The sequence below is a fragment of the Epargyreus clarus genome, unplaced genomic scaffold, assembly GCF_041222505.1.
Source record: "Epargyreus clarus isolate Ecla_fem2 unplaced genomic scaffold, WU_Ecla_fem_2.2 ptg000007l, whole genome shotgun sequence".
Lineage (NCBI taxonomy): Eukaryota > Metazoa > Arthropoda > Insecta > Lepidoptera > Hesperiidae > Epargyreus > Epargyreus clarus.
Genome location: NW_027332215.1, coordinates 11,750,212 through 11,770,602, shown reverse-complemented (window position 1 = coordinate 11,770,602; position 20,391 = coordinate 11,750,212). Strand labels below are relative to the sequence as shown.

The 20,391-nt window shown below is 33.4% G+C and overlaps 2 protein-coding genes across 3 annotated transcripts; both read left to right on the top strand.

Annotated features, from left to right (window-relative positions):
• The first annotated feature begins 7,877 nt into the window (after nucleotides 1-7,877).
• LOC140743107 (uncharacterized) lies at nucleotides 7,878-9,179 on the top strand. Its single transcript, XM_073074167.1, has 2 exons — nucleotides 7,878-8,038; nucleotides 8,342-9,179. Exon 2 carries the CDS (start codon nucleotides 8,413-8,415, stop codon nucleotides 8,791-8,793), a length of 381 nt encoding a protein of 126 aa, XP_072930268.1. The 5' UTR covers nucleotides 7,878-8,038; nucleotides 8,342-8,412; the 3' UTR covers nucleotides 8,794-9,179.
• An 8,177-nt stretch (nucleotides 9,180-17,356) lies between these two features.
• LOC140743411 (uncharacterized) lies at nucleotides 17,357-19,389 on the top strand. 2 transcript variants are annotated; one of them, XR_012102463.1, is made up of 2 exons: nucleotides 17,357-17,541; nucleotides 17,829-17,969. XR_012102463.1 is itself a non-coding variant. In XM_073074653.1 (2 exons), exon 2 carries the CDS (start codon nucleotides 18,504-18,506, stop codon nucleotides 18,678-18,680), a length of 177 nt encoding a protein of 58 aa, XP_072930754.1. In that variant the 5' UTR covers nucleotides 17,395-17,541; nucleotides 18,270-18,503; the 3' UTR covers nucleotides 18,681-19,389. The 2 variants fall into 2 exon arrangements, 1 of the variants encoding a protein (XP_072930754.1); XM_073074653.1 differs by lacking the exon at nucleotides 17,829-17,969 and adding an exon at nucleotides 18,270-19,389 and having other exon boundaries at nucleotides 17,395-17,541.
• Nucleotides 19,390-20,391: the final 1,002 nt, after the last annotated feature.

The following is a 20,391-nucleotide window of genomic DNA, read 5'->3' as shown; positions in this document are numbered from 1 at the left end:
ATGTAAATTCAGACCGTATCTTAATTCATGATCACGTTTATACAATTTTATATTGTATTAATATAAATGTTATTATGTCATCACTAAAAAGGGTAAAAAAAAATTTAACAAAAAATACAACCGACTTCTATGTCACTACATAGTAAAAAATAATTCAAATAAATGTTGGTTTAGTACATATTGCTGAAGTCGGCGCTCAATATATTTCGTTCGAATTATTTTTTACTTTGTAGTGACATAGAAGTCGGTTGTATTTTTTGTTATTTTTTTTACAAACACGCGAAAAGAAGTACCTATAACTTCAATAACGGTTTTTTTTAAAGAAAGTTTATTTACTTATAGTACTCTAATCGGGTTGTTGAATAACTAAAAATGCTGAAACAGGTGTGTAAATAGAAAGGCGATTTATAACAGTCTTAAGGGTTGATCTAAAAAAACAAACAGTGACTCAGATGCTTCATTATGTCTTATGATAATTTTCTTAGTGCTCCAAATTAACGGATATTAAATTAAAGTTCCATACCCGATTAAACGACCCTAAAGGTTGATTTTCCAAAAACGGTGAAAAATGTGTTCTATTATTTTGAATCAAAAAGCTAAATTCCAATTTTCATAGACTTTGCTTCAAAATCTGCCGATTTCTAAACGAAGTGTCTTCTAAAGCCAAATGCAAATTTTTACAGTTTTTGCTTCCAAATTAACGGATTTTAATATAAAATTCCAACCCCTACTTAACCAACTTAAGGGTTGATTTTGCAAATATCGTAAAATAGATATTTAATTACTTTCTATCGAAATCCTATCAAATACCAATTTTCATATAGATTTGCATCAAAACTGGGGGACTTTAATACAAACTTTCAACTCTTATTTATTCACGGAAACGCGGTTGAACAGGATAAAAAGTATCCTATGTCCGTCTCCTGGTTCTAAGCTACCTCTCCACCAATTTTCAGTCAAATTGGTTCAGCCGTTGTTGAGTTATAAAATGCTTCACGAAAACGCGGTCGAACGGGATAAAAAGTATCCTATGTCCTTTTCCTGCTTCTAAGCTACCTCTCGATTAATTTTCAGTCAAATTGGTTCAGCCGTTCTTGAGTTATAAAATGACTTCACGGAAACGCGGTCAAACGGGATAAAAAGTATCCTATGTCCTTTTCCTGCTTCTAAGCTACCTCTCGATTAATTTTCAGTCAAATTGGTTCAGCCGTTCTTGAGTTATAAAATGCTTCACGAAAACGCGGTCGAACGGGATAAAAAGTATCCTATGTCCGTTTCCTGGTTCTAATCTACCTCTTTACCAATTTTCAGCTAAATCGGTTCAACCGTTCTTGAGTTATAAAATGACTTCAAGGAAACGCGGTCGAACGGGATAAAAAGTATCCTATGTCCGTCTCCTGGTTCTAAGCTACCTCTCCACCAATTTTCAGCCAAATCGGTTCAGCCGTTCTTGAGTTATAAGTGGAGTAACTAACACGACTTTCTTTTATATATATAGATATATATATATATATATATATATATATTGTTACAGGCACATCGCATTGATCCATTTATATTGCTGGTTGTTAATACTTTACGTCACTTATTAAATACTTTTCTATTATATATTTTAGAATGTGGAGTCTTGCTTTGAGTCATAAAATGTCAGCTGATATTTTGCAATGTCTTTTATAATGAAGATATGATAAAATAATAGTGGATAAAGATGTATTAATGTAAATGTTGATGATTATGGAAGAATATATTGTATTTCTGGAATTCCTTCTGAGCGTTTTAATAGCTCAGAAGTGGGATTACTGCAAAAATATACTGTTTTTGCAACGCCCACGGATGATGGATGCTCAAAGGTCATGTTATTTTTGCTATTTTTTGTAAACGATTTAAAGAAATAATGTAGAATACACGATAATTGAAATTATAGTCGAATGAATTTATGAAGTAAATAAATACTGAAAGAATGTTGAAATACGTGAATATGTTAAGATGGTGAATATTCTGTTTAAAAATGTTCGATACAAGTTTAATCGTTTTTTGCTTCAACAGATTTTTATTTTGTTTTGAATTACGTGATGTATTTTTGCATTTTTCATAAAAATCGAGGCGTCATAATTTCGCAAAATTTCACATTTCACATGTAAATAAACATTTAAAGACATTGAACTATCTATACCCCAGCGAAATTGGAAGAATGTTTACCAACAATCGTTGCTTAGCAACTGATAAGGGGAATATAACAAAAGCCTTTTTTTCGTCGGTTCAACGTATTTAGAAATAATATTATAACATTTATAACATTTTATTTGTTTTATATCAATATTGCTTCTTCTATACGGCACATTACGTCTGTTTTGAATTCAATATTGTGAATAGATATTTGAACTTGACTTTACTTTTAGTTTTCGCGATTAATCTTACAAATTTTAATTTTTAATTCGTATTCAAACGTATATTAAGTAAATTCATACGTCTTGTACTTAAAATGCCGTGTGAAATTATATTCTGATGATATAAATGCATACCAGTCTCATATTACAATGAATTGTAAATTGAAGATACTCACATTATTATACAAACCAGCTGGTGCGGTGTGCATTATTGAATAGTTTCATAAATTAATTGAAATTGTATTTAAAACACCATAACAAAATCAGACCAAATGTTCTAACAACCTGACATTCCTATGGCATGGCTTATTCTTAGGGTTATTACCACTAAACTTATTTGGATATTTTTTTGTCTTTGTCTGAGCGCAATAATATCAATGTTGTAAAAGTGCGTCGTATGTAATGAGGTTTAGAAATAGTGGTCATGGTGAAATAAAATATCATCCTTGACTTATTACCACCAATTCGAAATGCTGTCAGTATGAACCAGGATGATCGTTTTTTATGAAAATACTGATAAGGCCCTATCTACAGCCGTATATATTTAACTTTGAAATAAACCCCATAAACGATAAATAATGTAAAATTAATTAAACGAACAATTACATAGGATTCATGTGTAAGTTTCAGATAAAGGAAGACTAACAAAGTGAAGTTATCCATCCATAAATGCGCTTTAGATGGTCGTAGCCAACTGCAGAAGTTAAAAAAGCCAGCGATGATGAGCAACGAAGCCGAAGTATTTCCAGATGTAGTCCGAGAGTTTGTTATGACCAGCACCGCAGCCGAGCCGAAATATTTCCAGATATAGTCCGAGAGCTTGTTATGATCAGCACTGCAGCCGAAGTGCCAGATATAGTCCGAGAGCTTGTTATGATCAGCACTGCAGCCGAAGTATTTCCACACATAGTCTGAGAACTTGTTATGATCAGCATCGCGGCCGAAGTTTCTTCAGAAAAGATCGCAAGCCGTTCATTACGGGAAATGTGTTAAGTCCCAACGTATCGTCATAGTCATAACGTACGTGATAATGAAAGAAGAGGGAAATCGACAGACTATTTATTATTATAATTTAAGGTCGAATAATAATGAAAATCTTAATCAAGATTGCTTTTGTTAAAGAAAAACTGTTAAAGCAAAATGAACAACTCGTGTTTACGTTACTGCACTTGAATGATTATTATACCTTAAACGAAAAGTATTCGCTCCTTACAGAAGTGATACTAAAAGTACAGTGCTTTATAAATCAAAGTACCTACTCTTTTTCTACTGATTATTTTTGGAAGATTTTGCAAAAGTCCTTAAGAGATTATGGTTTCCTATTCCGCACAAAATAATGTTTCTGAAGAGTTTTATGAACGTGAAAATAAGAAGATAAAGAGATAGATAAGATAGATAAGAAATAAGAAGATAGATAAGAGAATATAGAGAAGAGATAAACACAGCAGCACGTTATCAAAAATAGACTAAAGGACAATTAGACTAACGAAGTAATATATAATAGATTAGATATATGAAATATGAAATATGTAGATTTATATGATATAAAATATGTAAGTAGTGAAAACATTTTAAGTTACAATTTTGTCAACGTGATCACAATAGTAAATCAGGAAAAACAAAATATAACCTAAGTTTAGAGTTGATACTGAATTCAAAGTGTACTTTATAACAAAGAATACCCCTTGGTAATTCACTTGCTCGAAATGGTAGAACATACAGAATTATAGTATGTGTAATTAAACCTTTGCTGATCCTGTTTACTATTTTAAGTGATAATTAACATTTAAAGATAATAGATAGTTTATATCATTTTATTATTTCAAATAACATATTGTACTAAATGTTATATGAATGATGAGGTAGTAATGTTTTATTTGAATGGAGCATATAATTACATTTTACTTTTATAAGATGAGTACAAATAATGTTTATAATGATATTTACGATACGTGTATATAACATACGTATATATTCATGCAATTATTTTAATGAAATTTATGATATTGAATAATGAGAAGTAACAGTGTAAGGATATCTATACTGTCTACATATCACATGAGCTTGGTCCATGAGAGAGCATGTTCCATGCATGAGTGTTGTGTGACAAATTTAGATATCTCTTAACTTAGTGATTAATGGGGATAGAATAGTGGTAGCGATATATAATTTGATAGCATAATAAAATACGTATGTTTATGTATATGTTTTCATTTTATTGATGTGAAATTGAAATGAAATTTAAGTTCAGACAAAAATGTAATTGTATGATCCTCTTTATTCATAAATATTGAAATAGTGATTTAACTTTAAATAATTGGAAGACCATATTTATACGAGTATAAAATAAGTGATGTAAACAGTTAACACGTTAAATTAATTGACACAAATTACCTATATACCTTGACACAAATATCATGCGATATTAGTTAACTTATTCCAAGACTAAATAGACGAATCAAACCCCAGGCCATATTACAAAGTCTACGGATATTGGGCTAATTAACATATAGTAGGGTTTTAGATATATTTAACTGTACAAAATATTCATCATAGGCTTATGGAATATTTATTTTTAGAAGCAAGTGTTTTATGACACAACTAATACGAATTAACAACGGATTAATTGAAAAAAAAAAAGATTTGATACTGACATCAGTCTGTTTGGGGAACGAAAGGAATGGTATTTATGTTACAGTTCTATGATAAAGATTGCGATTGTGATTTATGAACAAAATTATCAATAATTGAATCATACGCATCACAGTCTCATTATGAATAGACCATAGAAAGTTATTGTAAATATTTTCTATAAATAATGTGCTTAAGACAAAATTACTGACATGCACGTAAAACCCATTGAAATTCCCTGAGCAAATCGGAACTTACTTGCAATAATAAAAATTAATTCCAGCTAAATTATATTTTATCTGAAACATAAGAAGACTTAATGTGAAAATCAGTGCTAATGATGAAATAATTAAGAGAACAGTTTTCGAGGTATTTCAAGAAGGCGTTGATGGATATAAGGAGCCAGGACACAAGTTTAAAAAAAAAGTTGAAGACATAGATTTTATGTTCAAGGCGGAAATACTGATTCTAGTGGAATATTAGAAATGAACTTTACCCCTTAAGATAGGGAAGAAAGATGAGGGTTTCCACGGATCTGTTTCCTTCGAAGAGTCAATCCATTGATAGAGGTACATCATACTCAACATCGATAGAGGCTGTTGTGACGTCAAGTAGACATTCTATACCTATTATAATAAAAATGAAGCAAACATACGATTAAGTAAAGGTTGATAATGAAACTGCAGAATGATGAAAACAAATAGAATTGTTTAATTTTAATCGATTTTTGAAGGAGGTGGTTTTATGTTTGGCTATATATATTTTTGGAGTTCATGCTGGACCGGCAAAACCTCAGAGGTTCATGTCAACTGTATATTTTAACGAGTCAGAGACGCCAATAAGTTAACACACAGTAGATACTTCGTGAAAGTGTGTATTCCAGACGGCGTTATAAAGCTGACTGACGTGGGGAACGGGGAGGAATCGAGCGAATGCGTCTTACGGAAATTGTTAGTAAGATACGAGCGAACCGATCCAATAAGATAATTTGCTGGAAAGGAATATGTGTCATATAAATTAAATGTGATTTCTAATGCTTATTCTAATACTGTGGAAAATCAAAAACAATACCAACGGCTAAGATTTGGATTGAATGTAAAGATGCTGAAGGCTTGTATCTTCATCGAAAATAAAGTAAATTCAAGATAAGTCACCAACGAAGAATCAACAAAATACTTTGAAAAAATTGTTGGGGCTCGAAATTGTTTATATGAGCAAGAGAAGAAGCGGCATTTAAGAACTTTAAAAATAGATTTATTAAAAATTATCGATGGAAATAGTAAAGATGAAAAATTAATAGCTGAATACTTCTATATTACGGAAAGTCATGTAGGTCAAAGTCATTAAGATAGAGCAATTTCTAAGTAAATGTAAGCTGCATCGAGTGATGAGAAACAATCATCCGAAAAATTTAGAAAACATTAATCGTACTGGACAGACTTTGAAATATATTGATTTTGCGAAATTTTATATGAAGAACCATTTTTTTGTACTGGTTGATAGCTACAACAAAAATAATCTCAGAAGGAATCACCTATTTGTGGTAACATATTTTTTTTATTATTTGCCTTGGTCTTTCAATAAGTTTTAGTTTCAGAGAATGAACTACTTCTAACCCCAATGTTACTTTCCGAAAGATGACAAAGGTAGGCAATGTATGGAACAGCGTTCCTGTACTAAAATGCAGATAGGCTGGGAATCTTAAGCCGTCTACCGAGCCACAGAAAAGTGGACACACAACCATGCAGATGGACGGACGACATCGTACGATTGGCTTGAAGAGATTGGATGAGAACAGTGCGAGATCGGGACTTGTGTAAGACCAATGGAAAAGCTGACATCCAGCAGTGGATGGCGACGGGCTGAAGAGAAAAATAAACGAGCATTTGTTTTGGAAGAATCTATTAAACAGGAATAATAATATTTCACAATCTTACGAGTACTGAGTCAAGCGGAGATTACCATTAATATTCTTCTACAAAAAAAAAAAAACAGCGGTTGAGATGCTGAATGGTCGAAAGTATTGCACTGCGATCTCAGATAGGTATACTTCGAGATGCACAATCAAATAACGCTGACCAGCAGTCAGAAGTTTGATGTATTGAATAACGAGGGGACTCGTTACTTTGTCGGATGGCCGAATGTTACAGGCACATCGCATTGATCCATTTATATTGCTGGTTGTTAATACTTTACGTCACTTATTAAATACTTTTCTATTATATATTTTAGAATGTGGAGTCTTGCTTTGAGTCATAAAATGTCAGCTGATATTTTGCAATGTCTTTTATAATGAAGATATGATAAAATAATAGTGGATAAAGATGTATTAATGTAAATGTTGATGATTATGGAAGAATATATTGTATTTCTGGAATTCCTTCTGAGCGTTTTAATAATATATATATGTATGTATGACTAAGATGTGGTAGAAATGTATAAGTACTTTCGTAGCCTAGCTTCGACCTCGATCTGCCTCGCACATCTCAGATAGAAAAGCACCCAAAGCTCGTCAATAACTAACAAAAAATATTACTTGACCAATTTGATAAAAAAAGGAAATAATATACCTCTCAAACTTTGTCATTACGTATTTATAGTGTACTTAAATAAAAAAAAATATATAGGCAATTGCAATTAATAAATTAATTGATAATACATTTTTGTCATACGAGCCCCTTAAGTAAATTCTCAATTTCACCTATACAAACAAACGATAGAAAAGTCTAGAATCATCATTTCAAAGCTTCCACCTACTAAAATATTAAAGGCTTTATAAGCTGCATGCGTAGGCTACACCCACCCCCTCCCACGGTGCAGTATTGGGGAAAATCAATAACATCCCCCCGCGCCGCGCCCGGTCTGCGCATCCCAGCTACACCTACATGAGCAAAATTAAAATCTACGCTGTGCCCTAAGCTCATTCGCCTGCTCCGAGCACTTTGAAGCGCTAGTCTGTCGTTTATTGATTCTAAAGTGGTCTTTGTCTAGTTTTAGGGCGTGGTGGTTGCGGTTTAAAGGTAAGTTACAGTGTATTTAATGCTATTATTCCAACTGACTAAAATTTAGGTCACCTTCTAACCAGGGAAAGATATAATTTGTTAGATTTTCATGCTTTTTTGAACTATTTGCACCATAAAAATCAATATGAACGCCATTTTCCGCATCGATCGGTCTTTGTTTAATTACTTTCATTAATAAATAATCGAGTTCGAGCTATGTGGTGCTAAGTGGAAACGTTAGTTACGTAACATGAAAAAGCAAATGGCGGATGGAAAGTTTCGTGTTCGTGTAGTAAAAATATTTATTGTTTCTCTTTCCAGATAAGCCGTAAGCCCGTCCCAAGGCAACTTTCAAGAGAACCCGGAAGCCGAGCCGGTTGAAGATCAGCAAGATGACTGTCGGCAAAGTCACTAAGAAAGACTCGCGTCTTTTCTCCAGGACTTACAAATTTATGAAGAAGAACACTAACAATCTGACTCTCAAAGACTTTGCTGAGTTGATTGACTTCATGACAGAAGCTGACGAGAGCCTGAATAATCCGACTTCGTCTCAACAAGAAACCCGTCAATCTTCCAGGCCGGTCCTCGGCTTGGGACATTTCTTGGACCAGCCCTCGCGAATTAACCATGCCTTGTCGGCGGGTGCTCCAGGCAATGTAGGCAACTCCTACAAACGCACCGGCCTGCCCATCCCACCGGAGAAGAAGAAAGAAATTGATGCTAACCGCAACCCTCTCGAAGCGCCTACAAGCCGCCCTATGGAAACCCTGTAAACTTCAACTGTTCCGGAAAATTTCGTCGTTTAGATACTTACATAGTTATATGTGTAACTTTTAATTCTGATTGTTGTGTAACTAGTCTTATTAGGAAATTAGTACTAAAATGTATACGTTTCTTGTTATTATTTTAATTCTTAATACTTTTGTACTTTTAGTTTTTAATAAATTAAACATTCAAATCTACCTATTGTAATGTATTTTTATTAAGTAGGCAGTTAAAAACTTCAAATGTTAAAATTATGTTTATGATCTCATTAAAAGTTCTCTTAAGATTCTATTTAATTAATGTATAACTATTTTAATAATGTTTATTTTATATTAAACTACTTATTGTCTACAATAAAATATTAAAGTATACTCTACTTACTTAAACAAAAAAATCCTTTCATTTCCCTCATATTCATTCTAAATATTTCATAGATTCTATTATTTTAATAGAATCTGGTCGAAACAAACGCCTGTAAAATCTTAGATGACACAAAATCTTTAAATATGATATTACATATCTATATAATTAGTGTTCATCATAGTGATTACATTCTCTTTGGTGATCATAGCTGATACATTATCATTAAATTGCTTACTTTTCAATGCCAGAACTATTAAACAGGATCATTGTATTTTTTACAAATTGATTCCTTCATTAAGACAGAAATATATTGTGCTAATAAATATGAATCCTAGCACCATCTATTGTAATATGTCAACATCTTTATTAAAGTGGATAACTTTCTGCTCATAAAAATAAATTATATTACCAATTTTATCTCTCGTTAGAGTTTTTCCTTTATATATTTATCGATATTAAATTTCGATAAATATTATATATTATTCTTATTTGCCGTGGCATATTGACAACTATAGCCACTTGATACCGTCCGTGGTGCTCTATAGCATTCCGCGGGTGATAGTTGTCAATAATGTCAGAATTGTCATTGACATTTGTCAATGTGACACGACTAATAGTGCCGTAGGTAACATTTATCGAAATTCGATGTCGATAAACATTTTAAGAGATCAAATTTAATGACTGAAACTTCTTTTTATGCACAGAGTACCATTTATAACCGACTTTAAAAAAGGAGGAGGTTTCTCAATTCGGCCGCATATATGTTTTTTTTAGCTATTTTAAACATTTGATAATATTTGTCATTCAACTTTTATACAATAATTTAGGATGACAGTTTATTACTTTCTTTTATTATGTACGCAGAAACCGGAATCTTCTTTTAACCTTTTTATGCAACGTCTATATACTGGCCGAGAACAGACATGAGTACGAGTGGGAACCTATTACCTTTTTTTTTTCTGGTGGGGTAAACCTTCAAAAGGTACCCGACGACGTGGGAGCGACGCCGGGTTATGTGGGATTTTTACCGCACTAGAACCCCCCCGGTGGCCGTCCTCAACGCTTGTTGGAGAACTCCGGGATCTCCAACGGAACACAACCGGAGCCCTCCAAGCGTGATGCCCAACGGGCTCTACCCTGGGGGAGCACTTTTCGCTCCTCCCACATCATGTAGTGTTTACGACGATATGCAACCACACATACCGCCGACCTTCCCGGGGTCGCTTGCTGAACAAGCTCCCACTCTTGCTGTCCGCAACCCCGGAAGCCCCCGTTTAGTCGCCTCCTACGACAGGCAGGGGATACCGTAGCCCTATTCTAGTCCCGGAACTACAGGGACAGGGTACCTATTACCTACTCTAGTATTCGTATAAAGGTATGTATGTTATGTACGGTACTCAGTCACCACAATGCTAGCACATAATTAGCTACATTCTCGTGCGCAGCGTTTACATAATCGTCATTGTTTGGCGAGTTATTAAGCGGATTGTTCTCAATTTCCTAAATGGGCCATTATAGTATGTATATCGTGAGTACGAGTATAACTAGGTCATATTGAATATTAAAAAAATTACAGGTATTATAATAATGCCGGCATGTTCAGAGCCGAATGGTCTCGCACGTGACGATGGCAAGCGGCCCGACAGTATGACGTTAATACCCTGGAAGAGGGGGTAAGATGGTGGTGCGGGACGCAACTTGCGTTGATACACTGGAACCTTCTCCAGACGGTCAGGATCTCCAGATGGCTTCGTCAAGCGCGGGGGCGGCGGCTACTGCTGCTGAAGAAGAAGAAAAATATTTGTTACTTTATGTAATAATTACATACTTGCGGATTTTGGTGTTGAAACTTTGGGTCCATGGGGTCCGGGTTATAGCAATTCAAAGAGGAAATTCTGCAAGCGTCTTGGGGACCCTACCCAAAGACAGCGATAACGATATTTTTTATGAGTGTTTTTGTTTATATATTTTTGTTTTTCTTTTTTGTAAATTAAATTCTTTATTTTGTATGTATACAATTTGTATAAAGTATACACATTTTATTTAGATAGAAAATTCAATAAAAAATGCGATAAACTATTTCGTCCTAATGGTTGGTTGACTGGATTAGTTGATTGAGAGTAAGTAGTTGGTAAGTTATTAGTTGATTGAGAGTTTTATCTCTGAAATGGTTTCACCAACATTCTTATTGCTCATACTTGTTGGATATTTATGGATTTTAAGTATTGTTTATAATAAATATAGTAAAATGTTAGTCGTTTTAGACAAAAAAAATAGACTGTTTAGCAAATTTATTTTACAAGCAGTATTTTATATCACAATTACTGACAGGCTTGCATTTAACTATTACAATTCTATTTACTGTATTATTTATTTGCCGAAATAATTAGTTAAAATAATAAAATAATTATTTGTAAGGACCTCCGCCCCCTCATTTGCCTCAGAGGATTCAAATCTATATAATATATCCGCCTCTTTCTACGTGGAAAGCGACATTTCGCCCTTAGTTCATTATACAGTTTAATCGATGTACATCGATGAAACTTTTTGCAAAACAGCTACTCGGGTAAGATGAACGCTCACATGAGGAAGGAGTCCCCTCAAGATGTTTATGTATATTGAAACCTCATTTCAATATATGTTATTATAGTGCCAATAAAACTACAAGCACTCTTGCCGAATGCATACAGAATCGGAAAACAACAGAAATGTTACATTTCAAACCCACTGCTGAGTTGTGATGCAGGTTTCGGTACTTACTGAAACCGACTCAAATACCATGAAGCTCTCTCATAAAAGAAAAAAATGTTCACAGTAGTCCGTGATCAGTTTTTCAAAACGATTACGGTTTTTCTAATCGATATGTTAAACTATTATGCTAGTTCGATATTAGAATTGGAGTTTTTAGGTAGGTACGATGTAGTATCGGAACCTAGGTATATCAGTAAAACTACATAGTAGTACCGTTTTAATATATAATCGTATCTTTTTAACGATTTTCGTAAGATAACGATACGTATTTTTTCGTAAGATAACGATAGATAACGTAAGATTCACAGTCAAATTTTATGTCTTGTGCAGTATTCTCTTATACTAAATGTGTTTGATAGTTCAGGTTAACATATTTTTGTTATGAATTATTATATAAGAATGGTTAACATAAAATTAGCCAACTCGCAAACGGCGGGTTGCATACCATCAAATGTTCATTTATTTTTAGGGTTCCGTACTCAAAGGTTGAAAACGGAACTCTATTACTTAGCATCCGCTGTATGTCTGTCTGTTCGTCCGTCATGGGGCTCTATTTCTGGAACCGTAACAAATAGACACTTGAAATTTTTACAGCATATGTATAATTGTGGCCGCTAGAACAATAAATAATAAAAATTAAAAAAAATCTTCAAAATGTGGTTCGCGATTATCTTTTGAACCATGTCGCCATGATACTAAAACGGATTACAAAAGTTAAAAATAAATTTAATGGAACGGTCCCTTCGGGTTCCTCTATACGCTCTTATCCAATTATTTTTATTATTTATTAGTATTTGTTGTTATAGCAGTAAATGCAGTGTAAAATTGAAACTGTCTACCTATTACGGTTCATAATAGCGGATAAATCTAATAAAAATAGCATTGTCTTGTATGTTGACTTCCATTGATTGCTCCAGCGTTCCAAAGTATTCCGCATGATTAACTCGGTGTAGCCGTTAAATAGCATTTATATCCCTGGCTGACTCTTGCATTAGAATAAAATTCATTAGATAACACACAAATGCTTAGGAGTACACAGTCATGTACTTACTCGCCTTTTACAGTAATGAAAAGAAAAATGTAAGTGAATTTCTACAATCACTTTATAAATAAACATTGCAGTATGTTATTTTGTTATGATTAAACTAGTTTACAAACGATACGTCGAAGTGAATCGTATAGCAATAATATCGTATTTAATATCGATATATCCCATAGTGCTGTAGTCATAAATGTCATAATTCAGACATATCGCATAGTAATGGCCTCGATCGGAAATTCGGAAACGTTAACCGTAAACAGGAGCTAGTGACAGTAACGGCTATATTCGCCGATAAATCCCTAATACAAAAAAAAAAACAGGAATCTTTCTTTCGGGCTAGGTCTCTCGTATCGATCACATGCTGCAATATTGGAAGGCTTTGTTAAGTGAGTAAAATGTGAGTAATCGACATTTCCGAAAGTGTTATTTTGAAAATCCGAAGAAATCAAAATAATTCCATCAATTTAAAATATAATATCAATAGCGCAATAAATTTGCTTACAAATTTCACTCGCCGAAATCAAGATGGAGGAAGTGTCCATAGCGGACACCGTTCCCGCTGAAATTTACCTGAAGATTTGGTCATATTTACCATCTAAGCAGGTGGTACAACTTCGTGAGGTGTGCGTCAGGTGGAAAAACATCATCGATGAGTTGTCTTTATGCGATTACTTTTGGAACAACAGGTGCATGAGGGACTTCCAAACCATCTATAAGTCGGCTGGTGAGAAGCGCCGCCCAGGAATGAACTGGTCAGACCTTTACCGCTCCCTGACCCTCTGGTCCAGGGTCCATGTGGCTAATGATAGCACACGCGATCTGTGTACTGCCTCGTTCGTCAACGAGGAAATAAGAAGCCTTGAACTTCTATGTGGCAGAGTGATCGCAGTCCACAACAGAAGCTCAGTCTCGTACTACGATATTGACACAATGATTCAAGTACGAGCTCCTATTTCTGGAAACTTCCTGAAATATTCAGAAAACGATAAAGTCTCTGTGGTACTGAATTACCATAAGTTTCTGTTCGTTGAACAGAAGGTTTCCACGATGGACTCTCCACTTATAACATCTTATGATGATATTAAGACATTCTTGCTGCTCGACGATGTCCTGTTTATTATCGATATGGACAACAACTTGTACCAATGCAAGTTAGATGCTCCACAACTTGTGAAAGAGTTTGTCATTCAATCCCATTGCGGGATTGTGTCTGTGGGATACTACGGTAAACACTTACACGTGCTGCTGCTTGATCAGGGCGTATATGCCATTATTAACAACACGCTGGTTCTAGTCACCACATTGGGTGCGACTTCAAATTTGATGCACCTGTTGTATGTGTTTAACTTCACAGACATGATTGATTGGAGAATTTATTTCCACTGGATGTTTATTCTGAAGTATTATGTCCCTCAAGGACCTCTTGAGGAAATACTAATAATGCGGATCTATGGAGACATGGTGTTCGTTGGATGTAACTGGGGAATCCTCAGAATCTACAAGAAGCCATTTGTTCGTGGACAGTTCAACATATTCAACTCCGAACCCATCAAACAGTATAACTTCATGGAATGGCTCGGAGTTTCGCAATGCACGTGCCCTATCCAGAGCATTGATATTCAAGAAGTAAAAGATGGGCACAACGTATATGTGGCAATGCCAAAGAAGATTACAGTGATCAGCTTTAATCACGATTTCCTAGAGACAATTGCTCCAAGAGTGTACATCGCAAGCATGAACAGATTCGGCATCAAAAGGATGAGGATGTGTTAAATTTGGCATCATTTCAACACACTGCAAAAAAGATATCAACCAAAGACACGAAAAAATATTATAAGAATGTTAACTCTCAAATCTCTTAGCCAATGGATGTTTTATTGTTAAGCAAAAAATGCAAATGCAATAAATATATCTGATTCTTCGATTCATGATTCATTATGAGCAAGAAATTAATTATCATCTGAATGATAAGCTGAAAACATTGAGGAGTTAGATCATATGGCAGCATGATGGACTATTGCCAAACCCCTACTGGTACTCAACAAAGACCTCCGCCAAAGAAGAATTTCTTTGGAATATCTCATACTTTCATAAGCAGTTACTACTTAATTGTCAAGTTTGAAACTTTCCACAATATAATCAGTATTAAACTAGTTAGTTATTAGGATTTAAGCATTTTAAAATTAAGCAAGTTAATCAATGTATGTCAGACTTGATTTTAGAGGACTTCATATGATTTTCTTATGCATTTTTAAGGAATTACAACTTAACAAAATTTGATCTCAGTACTGTAGTGATAGATCTTACATTTTATATATCATGTACTATTATTGTGTTATTTACTTCAATGTGGTGATTAAAATATTTTTTGTTATTTTTAGAATTAGGTTCAAATTACATTTGATAATGCTTGAGTTCCATACAAGACTTTCATTTGGGTTTGGTTTAAGGATAGGTATCCACCGAGTATCATATGTACTAGATACCCAACTTATTTGCTACTTACAAATGTAGCAAATGGGTATTTCAACTATTTGTTATAGTACGCTATTATTGTTTTTGTTTTGAAATTTGTATTTTTTATCTGAATGTCAGTTCTAAATAAGTAAGCATTTAATCGTGAGTTACAAAACTCCTTATTATAAAAGTATCATATCATCTTATATAAGTATTTAAAAACAATTTTTAAAAAATCTCTGTGTATAGTGATTATAATTGTAAGCTTATAATCATAATAAAGATTAAAGGATTTTATGTAGTTTCAATGCTATACCACCCAAAATACTAAAACGGATGACTTGCCAAGTGGCTAGACATGACAGGGAATTGTGTCATCCACAACTTATTGCTAATAGGTAATAAGCCATTATAAAATATTTTTAAATCAATCTGAGACAGTGTGAAGTAGGTTGAAGGTAGGTACCTACCTACCTTCAACCTACTTCACACTGCTGTCAAAAGTTGCATATTGCAACTGCAACCTACCTAGGTTGCAGTTGCAATATGCAACTTTAAAAAAAATGTGCTGTACCAATGACATAATACTGGTGATTTATGTCAGTTATTAATACTCAATCAATCCTTATTTTGCCTAGGACTTTACTTTGCCTTTGATTTTGCCTAATTAATGGTAAAATTTGTGAGGGTGGCTGGACAAACTCATTTGTGTTATTCTTTTATTATCTCATATGTGTATCTGTATACCTATTTAAACTTATTTTATTTGCAACTATTGCCTGTCTGTTGAATAATAATATGAAGGTGGTAGAAACCTTTGTGGTTCGACTCCAGTGGCGCCACCGCCACACTTATTTCTGCCTAATAACAGCAGTGTTATGCGCTGCTGTGTTCTGGTTTGAAGGATGGTGGTCTTTGATTTTACTCATCTAAGGGTGTGGTAAGGGAGACATACTTTTCCGAGACGTTCCAGCCCGTAGCCTCAGGGGCAGCGGCGCTTCTGTGGCCGACCTAAATTCGTAATATATAATCCGATCTGGGGTTGATTACAGATGTCCATGGGCGGCAGTAGCCACTTACCTACCATCAGGTGTACTGCATGCTACTCCCATATTATATATAAATGCTTATATTAAATACAATAGAAGGAGATAGATTTCTTATATTAATTGAAAGGCAGAGGTGTCCCATTACAAATTATATGTTCCACTGATGGAATATGTGAGAGCAACACAATGAAAATAAGGTATGTCGGCGTAAAATAGCCACTGGGACGTGACATTAATTTGTGGCTGATTTGGACCATTTTTTTCAAATAAGAATTATCATGCAAGTGTCATTAAATACGGCTTAAAATATTCGCTAATCTCTCCGGCAAATCCGTAAGTGAGTAAAGGAAATTAAATAATATTTGTTTTTTGTCTGTTTGTACTTGTAGCCAATCTTGTACTTTATTTTTTACAACGATACCTAAGGACTTCAGAAGCCAAATCTCTTAAGTTATATATCTCATCATATTAATCTTGGAGTAGGTACCTTGCGTGTTTTTGTGCTGAATTTGAAGCTGAAGCATTAAATAAAATAAGGCAAATGTAGTGTTGTAGTTATTGTAACCAGAACATGAAAGATTTTTACTGGAGAAGCTTTTAACCATCATATTAAAAAGATGCTAAATAAATAAAACTATGCAAACTAATCATATTCATTTCGTTTTAAACATTAAATTAAGAAATGCGTATTAGATTTATGAGGCTAGGAGTCCTGAAGAGGTTATTTTGTCATTGAACTCATTGATTTTTAATACTTATTAAAATATTCTATATAATTATGAGGAAAAAAACTAGGCATTAAAAATAATACATTGTGTCTTCGTTTTTAAAATACAAAAATATATATTATAATCAATTAATCATAGAATTCATAGATCACACATAACCACAGCTTATATATTTGTCATTTTCTATAAAACGTCAGGTACATAAATATTATCTGTGTTCTCTGTTCTATGCTTTGTGGTTCAAGCAAGCGAACGCAACGAATAATTTATTCAACTACTTGTCTACTTGATAAGTTGATACTTGATAAACTTTACGTTTATAGTTTCTGTAAAGTTTGTTCAGTTGTTTATTAACAATTTCTACTGGTAATTATGTTTATATGTATTTCATTATCAGATTAACACGTGTTTCATTGTAACTATTTTAATAATATGTGACATTCTTTTAATTTCCCATCCAACTATTTGTTTACCACGCCCTAAAACGGTAGAGTGGATCTAGTGTTAGGGCCTGGACGTTATTATTTAAGACTGCGAGACTGACTTATTTGACGGGATTGCATGGGAATTGTCGTACGCACTTGACTTATTTCTTTTTTTCTGCAGGTATAAGTCGAAAATGTCGGCATATGAACCTCACGCTTACTTTACAGGGAACGGAACTTATAAAGCTATTAATCCTATAATATCTAGAGTGGGAGACTTTACTCCATTCTACATCACTATAGCGATCTGCTCCGTTATACTTGGCTGTATAATTATTCTGAATATAATTTGTTGCTGTTCCCGATATTCAGATTATTGGCTGGATAGACATACAGGTCAGTTTAGGTTAAAAAATGCACAAGCTATAATGACGTTACTGGGCTCAATCATTTTTATTCAAGATTATAAGCTTGTATTCACTTTTATATTTTTGCTGCATGGTAGTATAGTAGTGAGGGTTAAACAAAAATCGCAAATCAAATGTAGTATTAAGTGTTATAAACACAATTGCCACGATTATGTACATCTTGTTATTTTTTTCAGTACTTAATATTTTAGTAAGTTAGTAAATAAAATATACATTAAATAGTATTTCTTTGTTTATACAGGTAATCGGTGGATTGTATCTATTTGGTCGGCAACACCACACAAGCAGCCACCTTTGGATTTCACGGAATTAGAAAATCAATACCAGACAGTACAATACATGCACCCATATCACAGTGAGGAATACCACGAGGTTCACAGACATCACTCCGAAGTACCCCAGTCCGTCTCCCAACAACCTCTCACATCTTCACAGGAGTATTTAGAATTGCATAAGAGGGAAAGTGATATTTAAAATGGCTTTCTTGATGATGTATCCTGCGATAGCCATTCTGTCTCTTTTCGTTCTTATGGTCATTATATTGATACTCAGATTTGGTGCACGTTGGTGTAAACTGCGCCATGTCACTTTCGCAGATCAAGAATATTGGAATGAAGAGGAAGCATATGAACAGAAAGTTTCTTATGCTTAGTGATCTGCATTCTTTGATCATTCCGTCCATTTATGTTCTGACTTTACTTTTATATTCTTGTAGATTAATTTAATTTTAAGATCAAACATGAATACATGAGGAGAATGTTTGTTTAGAATGTATCAATGTTTTAACAACTTAACACTTACATATAAAATGACCTAAACACACAAGATTCATTTGGTTGGATCTTTTAGTGTTCGTTTCAACATACAAAAATCTTTTTCTTATGTAACTTAGTATAGTCCGCGCCATACTACTTGTCTGCTCTTGAAGTTGTTGTAAGCAGGTGTAGTCATACAATTTGCTATGGCGATGCGATTCATTTCTATATTCAGAGCAGACTTGCAATTTTACAATGTTTAATATATTCTTTAAAATATTTAACTTTTAAATAGGATTTCATAACATATGTGTTATTTTACTATTTACAGATTTGTTGAGCACTTAATTTTATTGACCTCATTCTGATTTTGTTCTTTCTAGCACTTTGTTCAATTTTAATATTTTTCAATTTTATACGTTTTGTAGTATATTTAATCATAAAACATTTGATTTTAAAATATAAAATTATTGATGGAATCTCTGTGTCGAAATTTTTTGTGTATTTTTATTTCAATGTTTTGCACAATTATGAGCATTTATATTTTAGACTTAGGTGTGTTAAATATAAGAATCTTTTCCGTCCAATAAAAATATATTAAAATACTATGAATTTTTCATTAACATAACCATTAAAATAAAGTAAATTTCTCTTTAGTCCAAAATATTTTCCAGGCCGGCCTCATCTAGGAAAAAGAGTACATATTACTTTTAAAGTAGGAATGCTACCCAAACTAAAAGACATTACCTTTGAGTAGTGGAATACCATAGCTTTCTTACTGCATTATTTTCAAGCTCCTACTTAAACGACTAAAGAAACTGGAAAGAGAACCAAACAGCTCTGGTTAAATAAGTTTTTTATCTGAGAGCGCCCTGAATATATTTTGTACTTTGTCATTGGAATTGTGTATATGTACATTGGACTAAAAACAACTAAAAGTGTAATAAAAACCGGCTTAGCCTTTTCTAATTTCAGTCTTTTCAGTCGTTTCGGGTTTTTGGGCTGGAATTTCAAAATATCACTGTCAAAAATTATACAATACATAAATATGTAAATTTCTATAACGGATCAATTTTCAGTACATTTACTATAAATCATATAGTTGAACAAAAAGGGCAGTGTAAAATAAAACGTATGATTATAAAAACACTTGCTTTATTTATTGATATTAAATTAAATTATTCACTTCATAAACAATTCATAAAACTTACGCAATGGGATAATTAAATAATGTTATGTACATAAAATTGCTCATATTTGGAATAAACGATCGAATCCCTCTGATCTTGTGATATGATGGTGCCTTTATTCACACATTTAAGTTATTGCAGTTAAGTAAACAATACTTGTACTTTTTTGGTATTGCTCATCAAATTTTATCAAACCAACAGTTTGATGCTTGTACATTTTGTATGACATTAATAAAATTTGAACTTGGCGCCTTAAGTCTACATCTAAAATATTTAATTTTTTAATCATTAATAATATATTATAACATACAAGTAAAGAACGACGAACGTCGAACTACTAAAGTAAAAATACATAGATTAATGGGACAAGATGACATTGAATGCAGTCCTATCACATTAATCTATACGACATCTAATG

Excerpts from the sequence above, each read along its gene's own strand:
- LOC140743107 (XM_073074167.1), top strand. The coding sequence starts at position 8,413 with ATGACTGTCGGCAAAGTCACTAAGAAAGACTCGCGTCTTTTCTCCAGG.
- LOC140743411 (XM_073074653.1), top strand. The coding sequence starts at position 18,504 with ATGGCTTTCTTGATGATGTATCCTGCGATAGCCATTCTGTCTCTTTTC.